Source organism: Centrocercus urophasianus, unplaced genomic scaffold (assembly GCF_019232065.1).
Source record: "Centrocercus urophasianus isolate 14NV4802_14NV808 unplaced genomic scaffold, USGS_Curo_1.0 seq_16, whole genome shotgun sequence".
Classification (NCBI taxonomy): Eukaryota; Metazoa; Chordata; class Aves; order Galliformes; family Phasianidae; genus Centrocercus; species Centrocercus urophasianus.
The window spans coordinates 37831028-37849361 of record NW_024884711.1 but is presented as its reverse complement, the minus strand read 5'-3'; the positions used below and the strand labels follow the sequence as shown (position 1 = coordinate 37849361).

The 18334-nt window shown below is 44.3% G+C and overlaps 1 protein-coding gene across 2 annotated transcripts in view; it reads right to left on the bottom strand.

Moving 5' to 3' along the window:
* Positions 1-18096, bottom strand: part of DIP2C (disco interacting protein 2 homolog C) — a 290929-nt gene extending 272833 nt beyond the window's left edge. For both annotated transcript variants that reach the window (XM_042817356.1, XM_042817357.1), the window contains exon 1: positions 18012-18096. In XM_042817356.1, the coding sequence (XP_042673290.1) occupies positions 18012-18096 (85 nt within the window). The remainder of the gene's footprint in view (positions 1-18011) is intronic.
* Positions 18097-18334: the final 238 nt, after the last annotated feature.

Genomic DNA, 18334 nt, shown 5'->3' with positions numbered 1-18334 from the left:
CAACTGAAATATGACTTAAACCCATAATAAAAACATCTCATGAAACTATGTTTGTACCTACACACTTCCATAAGGAAAATGAATACAAACCACTGTTACCCAATGTTGCAACAATACTCCAATACACATTTTTTCTATGTGGACGTCTTCCTGGAATTTCTGTGCAGGCAATTTTGCACAAGACGCTTCACAATCAAATGCCCCCAAACTCTTTTACAAGAGACGGTAAAGAAAGAAAAGTACTGATTCTTGGCTTTAAATTGTAGCACAGACATCCCAAAGTAGTGATTCCATCCCTTAAAGTATAATGGAGTCCAACTTCAATACAGTAGGTTACATTAACCTCAGCCTCGTAATAATACATCACTTTACATCCAAAGCTAATACTTGCTTAAGAAGCCACAAGCAGCATTAGTTTCCTAAATCTAAGGACCTTATCTATCACCTGAGGATGAAATGATGCTGGTAGCATCAAGCTGGAAACAAAGTACTGTTTTTCCCCAGTGCAGGAAAGGATGGTCATCTGACAAGTGCTGTTATTCATCCAAAGCATCTTAGAGCTGAGGTAGGAGTAACTGGGAACACCTTGTGTGTGATCACAGATACTGGGGATTTCTTCTGACCTGAAAGAAGCGCTCAAACCGAAGAGCTATCAACCTACAATCCTCTGAATTATCTCAGTTTAAAAACAAAACAAAACAGTACTGCTCACGTCTGGAGCTACTGATAGACCATTATTTATACACTGGAGCATCTACATATGTCTTGGCAGAGATGTAAGTTGAAGGGCACACATTCACCTGAAGACATTTCAGAAGAAATGCTCCTGGATGTTAGCAAACTGTCTGTGCAGCCACTGCTACAGGCAGTAAAACCACTGCAGCATTGCTGCCCATTTGCTTGTGCTCAGGCCCCAAAAAGCCAACGCTGCTTCTGTCCCTGGCAGGGAGGTGTGGGCATGTGCTTGCAGCAATAGCCCAAGGACAGAGGAAAGGGTTTGTTTGGAGCAGCATTCACCTCCCCAACAGCTCAATTTCGCCTAATGCTGCTGAGATGTCTTTGAGCCAGCTTTGGATTTCAAAGCTCTTTTACTTCCATCCAAAGACTTTGCGAGTATCTGTGTCCTCGTCTGCCAAACTGAACTTTCCTCTCATTATTTCTCCCCCCCAATTATATGGGTCTGAATTTGCTCCAGTTTTAAATTTGGTTCAGTGAGAGCCAGAGCATTTTGTAACAAAATGTCCCTACTGAGATCACTGGATCTCTGCAACTGGAAAGGCACAACATGTTAAAATAAGCCTCACAATATACACAATAAAGTTTACTTTATTCACTGTATTTTGATGTATTAAGGGTTATTACCATTAATTGTTACAAGCCAAAAGAAAATGTTGTAAATCCAGCAACAGCAGTATGTAATTCACTTCATGGGACTGAGTAGAAACATACAGATCACAAAAGTAACTGGAATAAAGATATTTGTCAAGTCAGTATCACAACAAAACTTTGGTGATTCATTAGAAAGGGCGTAAGCCAGCACAAAAGCCAAAACACTACCAAGAAGGAATAAACAGAATAAGATAAAATTATCGCCTCGTGCCAAACAGTTGAGGCTGAACATCAAGAAACCCCCCCGTATTTTGCCTCAATCCGGAGGGCCTCCTAGTGACAGCCATCTGCCCTGTGTCCCTCTTGACCTCAGCAGTTATTTCAGGAATTGGAAGCACGGTGGGGAAGGGGCTCACACTTCTGATCCACAAAGCAGAGAGAAGTCTGTGATTCAGGATGTGGGTAACCTGCACATGCCTATCGCTGTGGAGCTGCTTCTGCAGATACCATACCCCTAAGTGGGAAAGTTTGCTCACTTGAGGAGTCACTGTGTGCCTTTTCCTTCCCCATCTTCTCTATACACACATCCCTTTTTATTTAAACATACCTACACAGAGAAACACACAGCAGGTAGGAATAATGTTGGTGTACTACCCGAGTTTAACAGTGTAAAAAGCAGCTTCTTTCCATAGCAACAGAAGTAAATCACTGCCGCAAGAGATGTTTTCCACACCTTAATTTTTAGGTTCTCTAATGTATCACATTTAACTGAGCTACCAGCTTTACATGGAAAACACAGGCCTTACCCAGTTCTGGTTTTATCCCTAAATATCAGCTATTCCATACACAGAGACACTTCTCACCCTCCTTACATCACAGGGAGAGGTGCAAACAAGAACACTGCACTAGGCTCTGCAGACATTTCCTCTCACTGCACAAACAACCCAGAAATTTGCTCTGCTGTTCAGAGCACATGAAACACCACAGTGGAGGGCTGGAACACAGAGTAAGATTTTACATCAGGACGTAGCTTCTTGCAGCCACTGTATTTTCAAACAGATCAAAGAAGCAAAATGCAATAGGAAAACACTGATACTTCAGACCAAGTTGAGTAGATGAGAGGTTTGCTGAAGAAAACAACATGATGGATGCTAAAAGGAAGATGAAAGAATGGCTTTGAAAAGCTGCCCAGTTAGATCTGTTTTTTCACACCTGAGTTACAGACTCCAACAGAGTAAACAGGAAAAAGGCATTTTAGTCCTTGGCTGGTGTTTACAGAAATTGATCTATGAATCACATGCATTAAGGCAATGCCAACAAAAAAAAAATCCAAAACAACTGCTCCAGCCTTCTTCTGCCCTCTCTGCTTCTGCTTCCTGCCCTGCTACCGTGTAGCTATAAAAGGTAAAGAGAAACAGACTGTAACCACATTAAACACGTTTTCCATTGAAGGGGTGCCTAGACCTGCCACTATTAAGGAGGGAACCCAACTGCTGTAACCCCTCACTTCCTCACGGCCACTGGGCCGCGCTGGCACGCAGCACACCAGGACCTGCTCTGCGCCACAGAGGTGGCTGCACTCGCTCCCTGGCACATGGCTGCTGGCAGCACATCACCTGCACCCTCCACAGAGCAGTTACCCAGTACTGCCCTGTCACTCACTACCCCATGGAAATGCAAGCACATTATCTCCCTCTTTGGTTGGCCTGATTTTTAAAGCAGGTTCTCAAATATTTCAAGACACTACATGTGCCTCTGCTGCTCATCTGAAGCCTGAGGTTACCACTGTGCCCTGCAGCACAGCACTTCCACTGCCTCGCATGAGCCCCATGTTAGGTCTTGGATCACACGGCATTCCTGTGCCACCTGTGTGCACTGCCCAGCAGCGGGACCTCCTCTGCACTGAGCTGTGCCCACACACAGCCCAGCACACAGCAGCAGCTTTCTGTTACATGGCTTCACCTGTACTGCACCAGGAGTTCCTTTTCCAAAAAGAATAACCAAAAGGAGGGAGAAATGGGGGGGTACACTTCTATTCTAGACGCTACGGTACAGAAGCAAGCTCAGTTTGAGGACCTCTCTTCATATACGAAGACATGAAGAATGTCATCACACATAATCTCTTAAATCTCATAGATAAATATACAAAAGAAGAAGCAGATATGAGCAGTTCCATTGCACTCCATCTAATGACATGAGAACACTAAATATATTGCAAAGCATCACCAAAAATAGATAATTAAATAAATAATAAGTTGGTTAACAATGCTTCAACATTTTGCTTTTCACACGATGGTTAAAAAAAAAAAAAAAAAAAAATACTCTTGATCTCTTCATTTATACTGACTCTGTTCTTTAAGCCAGCAGTGAAAATGCCAAAGATTTGCTTTTTCCATGCAAGACAGAGATGCTCATTCCATCTGTGAGTTGGGTTTAAGTTAAACTGTCAGCATCAGTGAGACTAAAGCACATGCTTAAAATGCTTTGCTGAATCGGGACCATACCCTGCATAACTTCCTTTTGCAAAAGCTATGTCCAGCTGCTCACTGAATAGTCAGGAGACAATGTGGATATGGAAGCTCTCTCATATTTAAAAGCTGTGTTCACAGCCCAAAAATATCACCCTTCTCTTTGTACATCCCTTCTACAGAGGAAGAGAAACCTGGAGGCTGGGGAAGAGCTAGCAGCACGAGGACCAACACCCAGCTGAGGGAGGCCTGCAGCCACCTCACAGCTCACAGCAGACAACTCCTTGTGCTGCTCCCACAATACCAAAGTATCTGAAGACTGCATTCCTGCTTGGAATGGAGAATGAACGACTGCATTGCTGGCTTAAAAACAGAAGCAATATTTAACATCACGATTCCAGCTGCAAGTGACTCTCAATACAAGTTTCAATAAAAATGATAAATGATCTCACCAACACTCAAGATATCTTCTAACCTAAAATTGGCATTAATAAGTAATCAAGAAAACTGCTTTTCAAAGCCATTGAGATCTGTGTGTTTTTCCTGACCCAGAAAGAACCAAAAGAACTATTTTTCCAGAGATATAAGGAAACATACACTTCACTCATACAGATAAGCACTCATACAGGAATCATTCCACTGACAGTCACACACCTGATGAAGATAATAACACTATTAAAATCATCACAAGCAGCCTTACCCACACCTCAATTCCAGAGCATTTACATAAGATGTAAATTTACCACCATGATCAAGCTTGGTGGTAACAGTAACATTAAGAGAAATGGCTTCAAAATCCAATCTCCATTCAATGTGTTGTGCTTCTCCTGTCACAGTGCACTTTGGTTGACTATTATTGTGTGCACAGCATAATTATAATTGAAATTTAGAAATTTGGTGAATTCGGTGCCACACAGGATCTCAGCTGAGGAGCTACCAAGGAGGAGGCACAAACCACCATGGAAAAGGCTTACAACATCAGCGAAACACACACCGTGTGACATCCTGGAGAGAAGTAAAAGGAAGGGCGAATCGCTGAAAGGTGAGAATGTTGGAGGTGTATCACAGAATGGCTGAGGTTGGCAGGGAGCTCTGGGCCCATCTGTCCCACTCTGCCCCAGCAAGAGCATTGAGTGCAGGGTGCCACTTACCTCCACGTGGCTGTGGGACACTTCTCAGCAGGGGACCTACAGCCTGTGGGCAGTCTGCGCCACTGCTGCAGCACTCGCACAATAAAACAGGTTTTCTTCTGTTCAGACAGTATAGATACATAGAACATTTTATTCGGCAGCAAACCAGGATTAGGATTTTTCCACATGCCTTCCCAATGCATCCATCCCTTCCTGCATCCATGCTGCTCACACTGTTGTTCTCAGTAGGATGTGTTTACTGAGCTGCGCTATGCAGGAAATTACTGAATTGATCCAACTTTAAAAAGCTAAAAAAGAAACTTCCACAAGAAAAAAAAAAAATAAAAAACCTGTTGGTTCTTTTGGAGTTTCTGTGTTCGCTTACTTTTATATCTAGGCATCAACGGAATGATCCACCTGATCCACCCACAAACAGCAAAGCAGCACAGACACTGCACAGGGCTTTCAGAAGCCAGCCTCAGTGCTCCTGCCACAAGCTGGGCTACCCAGGGAGCTGCATTCTGCGGGAACTCACATGAGCACAGAAGTCTCAACTGAGCAAAATGCTTGCACTGAACAGAGAAGAGGTGTGGGATATAGCAATTATACAGCCCCCAGTTCTTCCCCTAATATAGGCCATGCCTGAAAACACATGCAAGTAAAATGACTCAGCCTCAGCTGGCACTGAGTCCAATAACTAGGAAGTTAATACAAGCCACGTAGAAGGCCCTTTGTCTCTACTTTTTCATATGAACATGTGAAAGAAGATACACTTCAGCATTTCAGAGATAGCCATGCTCCATGTGGCACATCGTGCTAAACAGCAGTGCTGGGCAGGGCAGAAGCAGGAATCTTTATATAGAACTCGGAGCAGTAACTCAGCCGCTGACAGTCACATGAATACAGCCCTGCTGAACACAAACAGAATCTTTCTCTGGTGTTAGGCTATTAGAGAGATAAGGCTTCATTTTGGATTTAAAAGACTTAAAGTGACAAATGATCTTGTTTTCTTCACCCTGCTAGCTGTGGCACAGGACAGGATGAATCTCAGCTCTTGCTGCTGCTTATATAACAGGTGTACTCATGCATATGCAAAGCTGATTTGAAGATACAGTTTCCAACCCATGCTTGATGCCTGAACAACTCAAATGGCTTTTACTATGTAGAAAGCATTGCAGGCTCTTTGCAGATAGTTCCTTCATAATTTTATGCTACATAAACTGTCTTTTTGTTTAGTGTGGGTTTCATGTGAATAAAAAGGAGAAAAAAAAACTGCACGGTGATACTATCAAAGCATTTTTAGATGGAAAATAAATGGCATAACTCCAGATCAGATTTCAGGAAATTTAAGATGCACCTTTCTCTATAAATATCCCAGACTGCATGTAAAATATCCTAATCTGGCTCTAAGCAAACAAAGTAGAATTAAAGAGTTGTAACAGCAACCAAAAAAACAAATACAGAGCACGATGAGGAAAACACACGTACTTCAGCCAAGTGTCATTACAGTCAGGTTCACGAGGTTGTTACTCCAAGTCCAAAGATGTTTTTAATTAACTTAAGAATGAAGACTTCAGTTTTGATCTGACACATCTCATGAGCATTCCTTCACACAGAAAAAAGGTTATTGCAAAAGGGCATTGCATGAACTATCTGCACTGTGATCTTGCATGAAAGCCCGCTATTTGGGAGGGCTGGCAGACAGACAGACAGTCAAGGGAATTTTGCTCATGGAACTGAAATACAGTGGGTGGGGATGGCTGGCCCACCATGGTCTGCAATACTAGGGCAAGACTGCTCTGGGGGGAAACCCCAAAAGTCACATTTCAGTAAAACAGTGGAAGACGGGGAAGAGTGCAGAGAGGTGAAGGGAAAGAATTAAAGCCTGTCACATAGGAGCAGCTAACACTGAGCAGGCACTATCTTTGACAGAGTGCCAGAAGCACTAAGGAGCTTTTGTGATCATGGTAGCTTCCAGGAGATTGTAACACCTTCTGAAAATACAGACTGGTTTCCAGGTCGTTAAGGGGTCTGTACTTTCCCAGTGGGAGTACGTTTCGCCAGTTGCTCCATGCATGTAAGAACCCTGTCTGAAATGCAGTCTTCTCTTAGCACCAGGAAGGACAAGACACAAGGAGTATCTGTGAGATTGTTCCTCTGTCACACACCCGATCACAGATCCTTAAATATCACAGATTGTTTCTGAGTGTTTGCAGGCACAGCTTTAAGTGGAAGTACACCCACTAGTGCAGTCCTGACGCCAACATCGTTTGCCATTTATTTTTAGGTAAACTGGACTTCAGTCTGAGGGAAAAAATAAATACAAGTATTTCTTTTGGCAGGTCTCAAACTCCCTCCTTATTTAAGCCCTGAGGAACGAAGGTTGTGCTTTTACATTGATTAATGCTATACTTCTGTTCTGGGGAGACTTACAAAATGACCTCGATGGTAATTCCTATTGTAATCTTTGCTGTATCTCACTACAAACTCGTATGACTTCAGCTCTGGGCAGCACGACTGCGCTACCCACGTGCTGGGCTGCATCTCAGAATGCAGAGATGAAGGAGTGATCAACCCACAACAACTGTCATCCAATGTTCTCAAAGAGTCTGGAGAAAAACAGATGCTCTGGTGTTTAAATGGTTACTTACCTGCTTAATGCTTCTCTTAATCCTAATGTACACCTGTGAGCCCTTTTTTTTTTTTTTTTCTTTTCTATTATTTATTTATTACTTAAATAACACACATCTCATCTATCAATCAGCATTTTCAAATTATTCTTTTCCACAATGTCCACGCTAGCAAAACTCCCTTTTATCTACAGAGAAGTCTGAGGAGGGACTTCTTTGGGCACCTGAGTTACAGAAGATCCATGACAGAGTAAAAAGACAGAAAATTCACATCAACAACCTCTTTGTGTTAAAAAAAGGAATTGCGGAGTAGAGTTGCCTTCTCTCTTCCCAACTTCAGCCTAACTTAGTCTTAGATACTCATTTTACTAAAAAATTAGTGGAATCGGTTGGCATATGAGTCCTGAAGTTATTTCTAGTGTATCCTCAGGCAGAACAGTTCATAAAGAAAGTCTGAAATTGCATTTATTACTTACCAGTACTGACCAATTACAGTAACAAACAGTCAAAGCACAAAGGAAGCAATATAAATACGCAATTTGATGTGTGTTAGACACAACACTTTCCTATCAAAATACACAAAAAAGCATTCTGCTGGTTGGGAAAACCAGATCACCACCTTGGAATAATAAACAACATTAGCAAACAAGAGGACTTCAGTTTGAAATTCTTTATGCCTCAGATGCACAGAGGTCCAGGACAAGAAAAGCACAAAGAGCTGATGCACGAACCAGCCTAGAGCACCCCCAGAAGGACAGAGAAACCAGCACCAAAGGAAAGAAGCCCGGCCTTCGTGTATTTGTTGTTCTGCAAGTGTACTACAGAGAGAAAACTGTTACGGACTGAGTTAACAGAAGCTACCAAATGTCTCTAGCGGTCCAGTAATGGATGCTTAACACTGCTGTGCCCGTTTCTGGCTGAAGGCATCCCCCTTGGCTTCTTCACTCACTGGCTGCAGAGTGACTGCACTCTGTGGAGCAACAAGCAGCTCGCAGGCTGCCCTCCAGAGCTGGAGGAAAACTGTCAGACCTGCCAGGAGCACCAGCCTTCTCCCAAGTACCACCAGCAGACAGTATCAGCTCAGGCATCACTGTGCTCAAGAAGAAAAAGAGCGTTTGGGCTAAGTAGGAAATGTCTTCCTTCTCCTACACAGACATAGAAGTATTCCTTCTACATACAGGCTTCTGTATTGCTTAGAGGGAGGGAACTGCCCTCCTCTTTCACCGTGCTCCAGAAGGGAAGGCCTCTGGATGTCAAACAGACTTGCCTCGGGAAACTGAATGAACAAACTGTTTTCAGCGATCTTCTAAGGGCAGCACAAAGACATAAGCTTCCAGCACACCAAGATGGTATGAAAGCTTAAGCTAAATACATGCTAAACCAGGAAAACAATACACCAGCTGTCTTGTCCCAACTCATTCCATTGCGAGTACATGCTTCACCTCCCTGAACCATGAGGGAATAGGATGCATGAGAGGTTAATCTTCAGATGACTTGACTGCTTTCTCATTCTTTATCCAAATTATTAAAAAGTACAATACTTTTACATAAAAGCCAATGATTAAGCTGTATATAGTAAGTATTTAGGGACCTTTTAAAATGTTATTGTTCTGCCATTTCATGCTGATACAGAAGTCACCTGAGCTACAAGAAGAGTATGTAAGTAGTCTGTGTGGAAGCAAGTACTAATACAGTAATACAATACAAGTATTAATACAATACATATAGTGACTATATGTGAGACCCTCTCAAACTGTGAGGTATTTACATCTCTACGGTGTTCAATATTGATTTTTTAAAATTACTACTGCAAGTAAATGTCAAATCTTCACTACTGAATGCATACGAAACCTGAAATTCTCGAGTGCTGCAGTGCTCTTTCAAGTTACCAGGAAATCATAGTTCATTATACTGGACTAAACTTCCATACAATGGCATTACGGAAGTACAAATCGTGCCGCATTTCTAGCAGTAGAGTAGATTCAGTGGTTGAGGCATCTACCTACATGCACGTACTTCTTACACTCAGTATTCCTCAGAAAGGAGCCTTCTACCAAGTGTACTATCAAGTGCACTTTTTTTTGAAAGCCATTGAGTCTTCTTTTATATCTAAGTGTTTCAGTGTTTATCGAGCCCTACCAATATTTTGTCTTATCTCCGATCTGAATTTGTCTAATTTCCTTTCCCAGGAGCTGGTTCTTCTCGTGTCCTCAACTGCTAACATAAACAGCTTTTCATTGTATTCAGTATTCAGAAATTGAGTATTCAGGAAATACTCCTCCTTCCCCAACACAAGATTTGTCAAATAACCCAAATAAACTCTCCAGCTTTCTCGTGGTTACCAAGGCTCATTGGGACTCCTTGACTCCTCTCTGTCCTCCTCTTCTTGACTGTTCTATCAAATTCCCAAAGTATTCTGTGATATGAATACTTATACCACCAAAGTCAGAGTAAGAAACACAAATGGAACCGTGGGACTGGAATGTTCAATTGCATTAGCAGTATAATATTTATGAATACAGATGGCAAGACAGTTTTTCATCTTTTAAAAAAATGGATCAGAAAATTTAATTTCTGCTATACCCACTGCTATTTCTCCACACAACAAACCAACTTTCTCCATTACAACATGGAGCTGATTAGAAGTTGATCCAATTAAATCTATTAATTTGCCCTTTTAGAAGTAAAAACCACTCTGCAGTCCAACAATACTTTTTTCAGCTTTCCTCCCCCAGACACCATTTCACAACACTTAGAAACAAAAATTTACCACCTTAAAAACAGTGTCTTCATTTTTTTGGACTAAACACATACAGCAAATCAAATTGGCACTTTCTCGAGAAATCAGCAGCAGGGTTTGCCATTTCATTAAGGAAAGGATTGGGTCATTTCTGCATTTTGCCATTTCATTATTTAACTGCCGCTTGTTCATCCTCAGGCATCTGTCAAAGTACTGAGCACTGGAAATGCAATTTCCATTTTCAGATTTTTCAACCAAGCAAAGCCATTCACATCACCACCATGCCATTTTATTTGTTTTTGCATTTGAGTAACATTTCTTTCAACAAGGATTGGGAGAGATAAGGCTTGCAAAATTCTACTGGGATGCCAATCATCAACTGAGTCTATTTTTCCATTAAATGGCAATAGTATCTTGCAGCCATCCTGCTCATGCCATTTTTCATCCAGAGGGGCCACACAAAGCGGATGGTCCAGCTTTGGAGTGCCTCCATGGCCAGCTGCGTGACAAGACTTCTGCCAAAGCCTCTTTATCTTGCCTGGATGTTTACGGGCACACAGATATCCACACACCAGGCAAAAGACCATCAGTAGTCTTTGCTCAGGTCTCTAAGTCAACCAAAAACCTTAAAACCTTTACTAGGCAGACTTTCAAGCAGCAGCCTGCCAGTGAGACACCAGGCTTCAGTACCAACACTTCAGCATTTGTCACAGTTATGAAACATTTTCCTGGCTTCTGAACAGCTCCTATAGACCAGATATATGTATATAAATTTATATATCAAGCCTAGATTAAAATGAAGATAGAAATGACAGACCTTCTGGTTAGCCGGAGGTATGGCTTCCTGTCAAACACAAGACTTAATACCCACTTCTAGTTCCCATACAAAAAAAAAAAAAATTACTTGAAGAATCCCTTCTTATCCTCAACTTCCACCATTCCATAGATCCATCCATGTAAGTAAGAGAAGGCACTGTGTTAAACACCCTAAAAGCTGACCTGCTAATGGTCTAGTTCAGCCTTCATAAAGCAAGCAGCACTTTCACACCTCCGAAAGTCACAGCAGATACCTCCTTCCCATTCAAGTTATCAAGATCCTTTGTAAGTATTGCTTCTCTCATTCATCCAGCCATTTAACAAACAATATTCTCAAAAAGAGGCCACTGAGACAAGACATCACTTTACTCTTCAACGTTAGCTCCTGCTGTAAAACACTGTGACAATTATATACACACCGGCACTTAAAGAGCTCCAAACATTGCAGCTGAGATGTCAAACAGACTGCCATGTCTATCAAAGTGCACAAGAACAGCAATGGATCCAATGCTCAGCCAAGGCACTCCACCAAGCAGCATGGATGCTGTCCTTCCCTCAGGCCCCACGCACAGGCTGCTCTGCTGAGACACGTGGCTCCCTCACCTGCAGTCACAGCCTCCAACCAGAGCATGGCCGTGGTCTTCCCAACATCTCTAGCTCAAGCTGATCTGGTTTCAGTATTCCCAGTATTCTTTACTGCAGAAGAGCATCACGTCACCATTATGCTTTATGCTTGTTTTACAGTTATATTTAACCCTAGGGATAAATAATACTAGCAATTAGAAACCCTAGCTAATGTTACTGAAAAAAAAAAAAATCAATTAATTTATACGGGCCCAAAAAGAGTGATTCCATCAAGTGGAGCTACATGAAAACAGTTCCAGTTTTTTTAATGCTCACTTCAGCAATCCAGGGAAAGACCACAGATAACTGCAGAGAGCAAACATGCTTTGGAACACACCGGCACCAGGATCAAAGAGAGAAAGAGTGACCACCCTCAACCGCTCTGGAAATGCTGCTAAAAGCCATGGAAACACCACTGCACCCAACCTCGCAGCCTGGTGACCGCTGGTTGCAGGTGGGATCTCAAGAAGAAAGAGAAAAAGGAGGTGGGGGCGGAGAAAAGGCAGAATGGGATCATCAGGACTCAGCCAAAAATGAAGCTCACCCACTGGGAAGGTTGGGAATACATGCATAATTTTAAATGGATTAAGAGTTTGTGTCAAATCTGTTCTGTGCTGTGGTGAATTCTTGCACTGCAGTGAGTCATCGTGCCTGACAGTTGCTGGGGAATTAAAGCAGTTCTTTTAAAAAAATTATATGTCCTGCGTGATGCTTTATACAAATAGCCTCTTAAAAAATTAAAATGCAGTCAGTGCATTTTTAAGTATAAAAGAGCTACATTTAGGATTCTCTGTATCACACCACAAACATCCATTCCAAGCTATGAAACTGAAATAAGTCTATTGATGTCCCTTTAGAGGAACATCGATCTTTCTGCTGCTCTCCTCTCCCAACCCAAATCCTTCATCACAAATTAATTCATTATATCTGCCTTTTGGACACCATGAAAATATTTTGTCCTGAGAAAAACTGAACACAAAGGAAAGATGTATGCCAAACCTGATTTTTTTCAATAGGGAAGAATATCTGGCTTGCTAGAATAAAGACTATTCAAATCAAAATGACAGCATTCCCCCTACGACGGAACAACAGGCAGGTCAATATCCTCCCAGAGAAGAACAGCACGGTGACTAACAATCAGATGCACACTGGGTTGTTGCTTTGGCAAGGAGAAGCAGCACGAGGCGTCTGCTTTCTGCACTGTGCAGCACCACCAGAGACACTCCCTGAAGCTCCTTATTACGCATGTTCCTGTTGTAAATGCATTGCTTACTGACTGTTTTGCCTATAAAACTGACACCCCACTGGCAATTTTCACACATCCTTGGAAAAAGTTGTTCAAGTACGTCTGTTGTGTAATGCAGTAAAGATCATTCGAAGCATCTATTAAGTGTAACCCTTGGGCATCAATGCTGCTCAACATCAGCTTGCAATAAAGGTATACTTACAGCATGCCTTCGGGACAGCTGTTCTGGGAACATCCTGGAGATTTGCATAGTCTATTTTACAAGCACTACAATGTGCTTCAACTGAATGAGTGACAGCAAATCCTTTTGACACAACAGTATCCATTAAAAGCCCTTAAGTAATATGAAGTGGGTAGATTAAAAAAAAAGACAGACTTCAAATGCCAGCGCCTTTAAATGCAAATTGGTATTAACTCACGAGTGAATTTAATCTGTTTTTAAAATAATCAAGGAACTCTCCCTCTCGTACACGAGCACCATCCAAGAAACAAAACAGCTGATGAGAGGAGCTTCCTCTTACAGGGAAAGGAAAGCTCCTGTTGCTATCACTCCTGATTTTATCATAATTCTCATGGTAATTGATATGTTTTTGTAAAGCCTTAGGTCTAGTATGTGAGGATTTCAACCTTATGCCTTTTGAGTAATTTAGTCCCATCTGACTGAACTGAAAACGTGAGCCAACTGCATCCTAACAACTCAAAAAACCAACAATAAGTAAATGTGAGTACTGAATTCCTTAGCTCACTTCTCACCCAAACCCAGAAAGTGCGAGCACTGTCCCTGCACAGGTTATACCGCCTTGCTGAGCAGGTGCTGTCTCTCAAGCAATGAATCAAAAGGCTGACTTTGTGTCCCAAATCACAGAGCCGTGTCAGTTAGTGACATTTTCACACATGGGAACCTCTCAGTGGGTGAAGAATCAGCAGAAATAACATCTATAGGAGAAAACTGCAGTTCTCCTGCCCCGATCCAGTGACCACATCCAGACGTGCAGTTTGCCAGGTTTGCTCTCCACACAAGAGGCTGCCAACCATATCTTCCTGCTGACAGTATCACTCTGCAGGGCAGGGGCTCCAATTGCTCCATCAGAAGGAGGCACTGCATAGTCACAGACACCAACAGAAGAAACAACTTCTAACTATATATACGTTAAACCTGACCAGTCAACAACCCAATCAACCCAAAAAATACCAACGCATGTAATCAATCCAGCAGATATAAGGGAAGCTGAGGACCAAATGAATTAGCTGAGTTCATGTCCAGAACCTTTGGGAATAAGAAACCATGCATTAAAGATCTGCTGATATGTTTTGAAAGCACTCTTTGAAGAAGGGCTCAAACTGAACAAAATCTCCTATGCCTTGTGCATTTGAAATGAAAGAAGACTGGACGTATAGCATGGAATATGGGTAGAACAGCTCAGAACAGGATGTTTTTCACATTTTCCATGTAGCGCCTGTGGTTCTTTTAACTGTTTCAGCTACTTTATCTGACACTTGGATAAAATGCTGGAAGAAATACAGAGCATCTTTTCCCAATTAGTTTTTCCTCAGGATGTAATTGGAAGGGCAATATAACCCCGTGTATCCTTAAATTGAGGGGAAAATGAGGAAAGTATTTCAGGGGCTTTTTAAAAAAATTCATAAGAATTTTTAAGAATGGAGGGGCTGTTGAATAACTTGAAGAAAAAAAAAAATGTACAACATATTTTAAGACTTCTGGTATTATTAAATGAGTTCTTCAGTTAACAACCCCCAAGCTATTCCAAAAAACCAAGATGATTCATCTATTTCCATCCAGTACAATTTTATACATAGTTAGAAAACTAAAGCCTCGTAAAATTCTAAGCAGCTCTAAAGAACGACGACTGCAGAGTGACATGCTGATTGCATCAGCCTAGGAAGGCTGCAGTTTGGAGCAGTGCAAGCATCGCTACACTCAGTGGAAACTACTAGAGTGTCAAAAACCACGTATGCAACATGCCAGCTTTAGACACACTCAGTCACGCACAGCAAAACAAATCTCTCCAGAATATCGGGCTGGATGAGGAGGATTCCACAATTTACTTCTAATGCTCTTAAACAATTTCAAGTGCTGCTTCATCTCTACGTTTTGATAAACACAGAGGCACTTTCCCCTCCCAAAACGAAGTGAAAACACCATAAAGAAGTGTACTATTGCTGCCTGAAGCTGAACATAAAATTACATACCAACACATAAACTTGAAAGCCATTTTCAGCACTCATCAAAGTGCCAGGCTACCAACATAATTCACTCTCCCACACGGGGGAGGCTACAGGCACACACGCTCTGAGGACACTGGAAAGCATTTCTGACTCTAACTGATCTTCAGCGTCTAAATCACAGAAACGAAATCTAAAATGGTTATCCTAATTTGCATCCATAGTACATTTTAAATAGCTATGTTTGAAACAAAAAAGCACATTCAGACCACAACAAAAGGGAGGTAAAAGGCATGCGGCTTGCCCACAATAACCAACGGGTTAGAAGTGCCACAGAAACCATTTCAGCAGAACACAAAGTAAACACCTTTCAGACAAACTCCTCTCCAAACCAATGAGCAGCACAGAAATGCCTAAATGCTCTCAAAAAAGGCACTTTGCCCTATCTCTGAAAAGCACATGCTACCTATCAAGCAGCCACCACCTGAGCTTTTGCTGACAGCATCACTGCTGCGAGGCTCTGCCTGGCACACAACTGAGCAAGGAAACCAGAATTTGGCTACAAGGGAAAAAAACACCATGGTTGGATTTGTATGTGTTATGACTGACGACAAAGGCTGCAATTTCAGCATCTGCAAAGTGCCCACCATGCAAGTGGCCCAGCATGGCACAGGGCAGCTACAGGACCTCGACAGGAGACAGCCTGAGCTCCTGGCCACCAGGCTGTGCTGCAATAACCCAGCCACTATTCCCCTCACTCTTTCACAAGGCAGTTTTCCTTCAGAAGCCGCTTCTGAGTCACCTCTGCCCATAAAAGTTTTTTTGCACTCAAGAGCCAAGTTGCTTTGGTACAAGTGACAGCTGTAACATCTGCAACACTTATGGCCACACAAAATACAACACACCACTTCAGGCATTCAGCATTTGAGGTACACGTTCCTGGCACATTTGATTCAGGAAAGCACTCTAAAAGGGAACATAGCTGAAGGCAGTCACATCAGTCCCAGAGCAATCAGTGAGGCCCCAGCACGTGGCGCAGCTCAGTGCATGGTCACCTGCGTGCTCCCTACAACCACTCCCTGACTTGAGAAGGCAGCAGGGACACCCAAACACACCAGGAGCGCCACGCACATTAAGTCTCTGTCCTGGGGACATTTCTGCACACGCTGGAGCATCTCACACTCTATGTGCACCTCTGACACCAGCGGGAGGTCTCACACTGGTATAAGGGGCTGGACATTCAGAGTCTAAAAATGCATAAAGTAACCTTGAAAACCACTTAACTCTGGGTTAGTATGGCCAGACTACGGCCAGTTCTCCACAGCAAACAATAACAGTACTGAACCTACTACGTGTAGTCACTGTTTGGGGGAACAGGCTACAATTTGCAACACCTGTGCCTAAAGTTCGATGCTTCAAACAATGGGAGAATCTCCTCAGGCACAGAGCACTGCTATGCACTGATCTCAGAGCATACCAAGAGCAACCTGAGGGAAAGGTGCGAAGTGGGGACTCCAGCTCTTCCTGTACCCCATCCATACATCAACCACTCCTGCTTTGGGCTGTCACAGGCAGAGGGAACGAGCTGGGCTGTCCCCTGGATGCAGCACTGGTGGCACAGAGGGAAAGACACCATCACAGAGAGAGGGGTGAACTCATTCCAGCTCCAGGGAAGCTCAAGCAGTGCAGATACAGATGTCCAACCACATCCCACTTCCTCAGAGCCTTTCTGGACTACACTTGCAGCAGCAGAAACTGCACCATGAAACCGTATCACAACTTCAGCACATGGAATGAGCAAACCTCTGACTGATTTAAGTCGGTTTGGTTTTGGTCTTCTTGGTTTTATTATCTGGCATGTAGTCAATAATATACCCCACACCAAAAAGCATAAAGCAAGCATCAGACACGAGGTCTGGGCAGCCCTCCCTCCCAGCTAATGGCACAGAAAGGGCTGCACCCCACACAAGGCCACACGGCCGTTTGCTTCTCTTACGTCTGTTTTCAGGGCACCCTTTGGAGGAAGGGAGCAGCGGGATGGAAACAGAGAAGCAGAGCCCCAAGCAGCTCAGCAGCTCTCTCTCCTCTTCGCCCTCAAAGCGTTACGGGAAAGCACAATGTCAACTTCAGCTCCTCCCCGCCGATGGAACGGGCCTGGGCACACCGCTGGCAGGCAGCCCTCACAAACCGTTACAGAGCCGGGCAGCAGGAAAGCGGCAGCACGCATCCAGAGCTCCCAGCCGCTGGTGAGGGACCCGCGGCGAGGAGCTGCAGCCCGTCGGTGCGGATGAGCGCTGTTATCTGTCCTTTTTATTACAAGGCAGAGCACCCACGGCTCGGTACGGCGCTCGGGGGCTGCACACGGGGCCGGGCTGGGGGCTGCGGGCCCAGCAAGCCGCACCGAGAGCCACCGCCACGAGCGGTACGAGAAACAAATGCAAGAACATATATATATGTTATGATATATATATATATATATATATATATCTCGGTTCTTCCCAACGTTACGTTTAAAGATGACCTTATCGCGGAGCGTTTCGTTACAACCGACACACGCACGCCGAGCCCGACGCGCGGACTCGATGCCAGCCCCTCGTGCAGCCGCGCAGCTTCCCGCTCCACCGCCTACGGCACATCCCGGTGAAGCCGCCCGCTCTCGGCAGGACGCGCACCGCCCCGAGGCTTTTTCCATCTTCCGCGATCGACCGCGCACCGCCGCGCGGACCCCGCCGGCTCCCGCTCCCACCTCCGCCGCGGTGTCCCCGGGTGGAACGAACCCGCCCGAACCCCCCGCGGCCCGGCGCCGGGCAGGGACGGGGCGAACGCGGGGAGCCGCCCCTTTACCTTCGGAGAGCTCCAGCTCCAGCTCGGCCAGCCGGGCCCGCACCTCCAGGGGCAGCGACACGCTCTCGAGGCTGCGGTCCGCCATGCTCGCGCCGCGGAGATGGGCTCTGCCCTCCTCCCGCTCTCCCCCTTTGTTCGCAGCAGAAAAGGGGCGAGGGAGAACGGCGGGGCCGCGCCGGATGCCAAAGTCCTCCGCCGCCGCCTCAGCGGGGCATGCACGGGGGAGGCGGTCCGCGCTGGGGACGGGGCGCGGAGGGAGGGAATGCGGAGATTTCTCCTCTCCTCCCCTCTCCTCCTCCTCCTCCTCCTCCTCCTCCTCCTCC